Source organism: Penaeus monodon, chromosome 23, assembly GCF_015228065.2.
Source record: "Penaeus monodon isolate SGIC_2016 chromosome 23, NSTDA_Pmon_1, whole genome shotgun sequence".
In the NCBI taxonomy this organism is placed as follows: domain Eukaryota; kingdom Metazoa; phylum Arthropoda; class Malacostraca; order Decapoda; family Penaeidae; genus Penaeus; species Penaeus monodon.
The window spans coordinates 29,090,299-29,090,596 of record NC_051408.1 but is presented as its reverse complement, the minus strand read 5'-3'; the positions used below and the strand labels follow the sequence as shown (position 1 = coordinate 29,090,596).

Sequence of the window (298 nt, the reverse complement as noted above, 5' to 3'; positions counted from 1 at the left end):
ATAGCTCATCAAACCTTCAAATTAACGAACATGGATAACTTTATCTATGAGCATGCGTGCGTGGCAATCAACACACACGAATAAGAGCCTAACCCAGCCTCACAATCTGTCTGAAAGGAAGGGCAGGATCAGCGTGCCCACGGCGTTCCCTGCGGTTCCGACGGCGAGAATGTGGTCGGAATATCGGCGTCGCTCGCACAGCCAGCCGTGACTCGTCGCCACCGTGGACACCATCTCTGACGTGTCGAAATCCCAACCCGCGGTGCATTCTGAAAGACCGTTAGAATACTTTGATGGC

At 53.0% G+C, this 298-nt stretch overlaps 1 protein-coding gene across 1 annotated transcript in view; it reads right to left on the bottom strand.

The window, feature by feature from the left end:
- Positions 1-298, bottom strand: part of LOC119588200 (carcinine transporter-like) — a gene marked incomplete at its 5' end in the record, with an annotated part of 6,984 nt that overhangs the window by 2,700 nt on the left and 3,986 nt on the right. Inside the window, 1 exon segment of the mRNA XM_037936901.1 lies at positions 104-269. Within this exon segment, the coding sequence (XP_037792829.1) occupies positions 104-269 (166 nt within the window).